We start from the raw sequence: 4,910 nt of genomic DNA, 5'->3' as shown, positions 1-4,910 counted from the left end.
TTACTATGAGCTTGGAAAAGTGTTATCACAGATATCAATGAGCTATTCTTGTCCTCAATTCCAATGATTTAGAATCTTTTACTGAAAATAAGAAGCCCTCTGATTGAAATATAAAACATGTTATTCTACTTAGTAACAAACACAAACACCCGAAACGCCATTTTTGACCCATTCCTGCTTAATAAGAACCCAGCCTGCATTTGTCCATATTAAACTAGGTAGTCCCTGGAGAGATCACAGTGTTGGCCAAATTCAACATGATGGTGGAGCCTACACAGACACAGGAAACAAAGCCAGGCCCTTCCACATAGCCATAAGTCCTTGCGATGATTTCGTTTTAAGTCAATGTCTCTTCATGTCGCACATATTCCCCAATGTCTGCTTGATGAAATACCACAATCGCCATGGGGTCTACTTTCCTGCAGTCTTGTGTAGACTTTGCTGCCACCCCAAAACCCAAAGGGATGTCTGCCATGGAGTACACCACCACTCCCTGGTACTGAGACGTGTTTTCAGGGATTCGACCCAGTCCAGATTTTAACACGTGATTCCCATACAGGAAGGACTGCTCTGCTCCAGGCTTTGTCCACACTTTGTACTTGGCATAGGGTGCAAGGTAATCCAGAGCTGTGATGTGCAACCGGAATTTGTGGGTCTTAGTGAATTTTCCGAAGCAGGTGCCCAGCGACACCAGCTTGTCACCGGAGATGTTGGCGGCCAACTTCAAGATCTTTTCACTCACGTAGTACACGCGGTCGTTGTGCAGCCTGAAACAGTAGGTGTCGTCGGGCCTATCGACCAGCAGCTGAAGGTTCTCCCCGATGTATTTTGCTATCTTCTCAAACATGACACGAGTCTCCTCTTCAGTCAAAGGCCGCATTTTCCCGCTGTTGGAACACTGGATCCTCGTGCCTCAGTTGCCGGAAGAGCCGGGCATGTACTCTTGACTGGAATCAAACCCTGGACCCTTCAGTCTTCTGGCTGACACTCCACCCACTGAGCCAAACCAGCTAGGGCTGTGTTGCCATTTTTTGATGTGATTTTACCATCAGGCCGCCCATATAGCACATTTATCAACCTAGGGTTCAAATCATGGCAGAGGAGATATCATCTTCTCAAAGTAGAAAACAGAAAGTTAACCAATCAACAACAGTGAGACTTGAGTATGAGGCAATCTTCAAAACCAAAGTCTATTCTGCCATTAAGAAAAAATCAGCCCTAGCCGGTTTGGCTCAATGGATAGAGCATTGGCCTGCATACTGAAGGGTCCCAGGTTCAATTCTGGTCATGGGCACATGCCCAGGTTGCAGGCTTGATCCCCAGTAGGGGGTGTACAGGAGGCAGCCAATCAATGATTCTCTCTTATTGATGTTTCTCCCTCTCCCTCTCCCTCTCCCTTTCTCTCTGAAATCAATAAAAAAAATATATTTTAAAAAATTAAAATACTTTTCCTTGGTGTTCTTTACCAAGTTACTTAATATATCCAAAATTTCTTCTGCCTGTAAATCAATCAGAAAGTTCACTAAAATGCTACCTGTGAGATTGTCTTTGAAATGACATCACTTTTCTTCTCAGCCTATAAAGTAATATTTAAGAGGCTCAGAAACTCCTAACTTATTCAAGAACTAGAGGCCTGGTGCATGAAAATTTATGCACTGGAGGGGGGTCCCTCAGTCCGGCCTGCCCCCTCTCATAGTTTGGGAACCCTCAGGGGCGGGAGGTGACCTGGCAACAGGGGAAGGTGACACCCCATCACACCTCTGCTGTTGCCACTGCCTGCAGCGTAAGCCTCAGCCGGCCCTGGTAACCTGAGCCTCAGGCGGCCCTGGGCAGCTGGGCAGCCGCTATCTGAGACTTGCCTGTGCCTCAGGCCGGCCCTGGGTGGCTGGGGGGCTGAGAGGACTGAGAGGACTGGGGAAATCCAGAGGCAGGCATGTAGAGCAGCCCAGCCCACCTGGGGGCAGGCCTGGCCATGCCACATGCCTGCCACCCCAGCGGGGCAGAGGGGACTGGGTGCCACCATCTTGTGGCTGTGGACACTGCCATCTTTGAGGGTGTGACAATCAATTAGCATATTCCCTCCTTATTGGCTGTGGTGCTGCCATCTTTGAGGGTGGGGCAGTCAATTAGCATGTTCCCTCCTTATTGGCTGTGGCGCTGCCATCTTTGGGGGCGGGGCAGTCAATTAGCATATTCCCTCTTTATTAGATAGGATGATGTATACATCTTTAATTGGGGTGAAAGACAATTTGTCTACTTGGAGTTAGCGATGAAATAGCACCTAACAGAGTGACTTAAAATGTAAATAAATGCTAGTACCTGTGGAGTAGTGGGAAGGAGAGACAGTCTGAGAGCTCCTGGAAGGCTAGATAAAATATTCTCCAGGGAAAGGAAGAAATGTGTGGGAAATTACACTAGAGAGACATAAAAGACATTATAACATTGCCCAGGATAACCCCTATTTAATAAGATCCTTATTATTCTTTAGAAATAAAGGACTTGGGCTAAATCCAAAATAATTCTACCTTAAAGTATATAGTATTTGTAAAGGATTATATTATAGCAAGCTTCAAATTCATTAGCTTGTCATTTTTTTTCTCCCACAATCTTCTGGCATATGTATTCATGATGTCTTGCCCAGTGGCTCAGTGGTTGAGCTTGGACCTGTGAACTAGAAGATCACGATTTGATTCCCGGTCAGGGCACATGCCTGGATTGTGGGCTGGATCCCCTGTGCGGGGCATGAAGGAGGCAGCTGATCAATTATTCTATTTCATCGTTGATGTTTCTATCTCTATCAATACAAATATATATATATTTTTAAGTCTTGCTCTATATGTCTCAGTAAAAAGATATATTTTAAACTCTTTGTACTAAAACAAAATATAAAATATTACTTGCCACTGAAGATGGCAGAATGGTTACAAAGTCTGTGACTGACCAGCACATCTTCTCACTGCCACAGTTACCAATGTCAAAGAATATATGGGCCTGAACCGGTTTGGCTCAGTGGATAGCGTCGGCCTGCAGACTGAAGGGTCCCAGGTTCGATTCTGGTCAAGGGCATGTACCTTGGTTGCGGGCACATCCCCAGTGGAGAGTGCTCAGGAGGCAGCTGATCGATGTTTCTCTCTCATCGATGTTTCTAACTCTCTATCCCTCTCCCCTCCTCTCTGTAAAAAAGTAAATAAATAAATAAATAAATATAAAATATATTTAAAAAAAGAATATTTGGGTGATAAGACAGTGAGGCACTCACAAAATGCATATACATGCACCATTACTGAGCATCATTATTAAAACCTTAGTGGCCACATGGTTTAATGCTTCAGAGGGAGTCTTGTTTTGTGAATTCTTTCCCCAAATGAACATATTTTCTCTGATAAAGGGAGCCAATTTCCCTGTAGAATTTCAAAAGTGATTTCTCGTCCACTTACCTCAGAATGCATAGATGAGTAATGAAATGAGGTGATTGTAATGGAAAAGTAAAGGCTAAGAGGGAAATGGTGCAATAAATAGAAGACAATGAAATCATCTTAAAGGAGATATAAGGACCTGGTAACAGGATTTGCCTTTCTGATGAGTGGAAATGAGGTAACTTTTAATTTTTTCTTTAAGGATTTTCATCCTAACTATTTTTAACTCTGTGCATGTACCACTTTTGTGACAAAATCAAAGCCCCTAAAATGAACCCAGAAATACCTTTGGACATTTTTTTAAAAGCAGAGCTCTTACAGAATTCATTTGGATGCCAGCTGCATCCCAGGGAGTTCCTTAGACTTTTCTTTTTAAGCTGGACATACAGCCTCTGCATATAACATTGTCATTCTGCTAGTTTTTGTGTGTGTCTGTTTGTTTGTTGGTTTATTTTTTAAAGGCAGAGGTGAATAGCTATTGGGTTCCTAGACCCAGGCAATACTCTGAGGGTAACAGGGTGAAAAGATGGTTCTGGCTCTGGCCGGTGTGCTAAGTGGTTAGAGTGCTGCTGGTTCAATTCCCAGTCAAGGGCATGTAACTGGGTTGCAGGTTCGATCCCTGGCCCAGATCAGGGTGAATGCAGGAAGCAAACATCTCTCTCACATTGATTTTTTTTTTCCCTCTCCCTCTCTCTCTCCCTTTCACTCTCTAAAAAAAAAGAACAATGGAAAGACTATCCTCAGAAAATAAAAGGGAAAGGGAAAGGGAAAGAAAAGAAAGAGGAAAGAAAAGAAAAGAAAAGAAAGGAAAAGAAAAAAAGAGAAAAGAAAAGAAGGTCCTCAATAATATCAAGGAGCGGATGAATTAAATGCGGAGCTGCCTCCTTCCAAAACTCTTGAGTGCAATAGTTCCACCATCGTCCAAGCCATTTCATTAAGAGGCTCTTTTATTTGCAGCTGAAAGCTAGGAGTTCTATAAGCCACGTGTGATGAATGCTCTGTGACTCACATCCCTGCAGGAATGAGTGAGTTTCTTGAAGAAGATCTCGCAGAGCTGGGTCTCTTGGGTTTGGGAGCAGCTGTCAGTGGACACGAGAGAATAGTCCTCATATATAGTGAAGTGACTGACTGACTGAAGAAAGACATGTTTCTATAAAGCAGTGATTCTTTAAGTTGTGAGAAATTGAGAGCGAACTTTGTAAGGTAATAACATAAAGCAAAAGTATAATAAAAAAAAACTACAGAAGTCTGACTGCCTATTTATTCTGCATTCCATGCATATAAAACTACATAGCTGCTGAAACTATATAAACACTTCACCGTCAAGGAAACCTAACATACACCAATCACAGTCTCCCAGCTCAGCTCTAGCTAGCTGACCTGACCCTAAACAACAGGGCCTCTAGCCACATAAGGAAATCCCCACCCTGCCCTTTCCGTGTTGCCTCTTCCAACGCCCTATAAACCTCGCTCTTGCCCCAGATCCCTTAGGAG

General features: G+C 43.7%; 1 protein-coding gene across 1 annotated transcript; it reads right to left on the bottom strand.

Annotated features, from left to right (window-relative positions):
- Nucleotides 1-337: 337 nt before the first annotated feature.
- On the bottom strand, nucleotides 338-880 carry LOC308245886 (60S ribosome subunit biogenesis protein NIP7 homolog; the record flags this gene model as incomplete). Its single annotated transcript, XM_080663813.1, has 1 exon — nucleotides 338-880. One exon carries the CDS (start codon nucleotides 878-880, stop codon nucleotides 338-340), a length of 543 nt encoding a protein of 180 aa, XP_080519939.1.
- Nucleotides 881-4,910: the final 4,030 nt, after the last annotated feature.

Source organism: Plecotus auritus (genome assembly GCF_963455305.1).
Source record: "Plecotus auritus genome assembly, chromosome: 4".
In the NCBI taxonomy this organism is placed as follows: domain Eukaryota; kingdom Metazoa; phylum Chordata; class Mammalia; order Chiroptera; family Vespertilionidae; genus Plecotus; species Plecotus auritus.
Note: the sequence above shows the minus strand (reverse complement) of the source record. Positions and strands in the feature narration are given on the sequence as shown.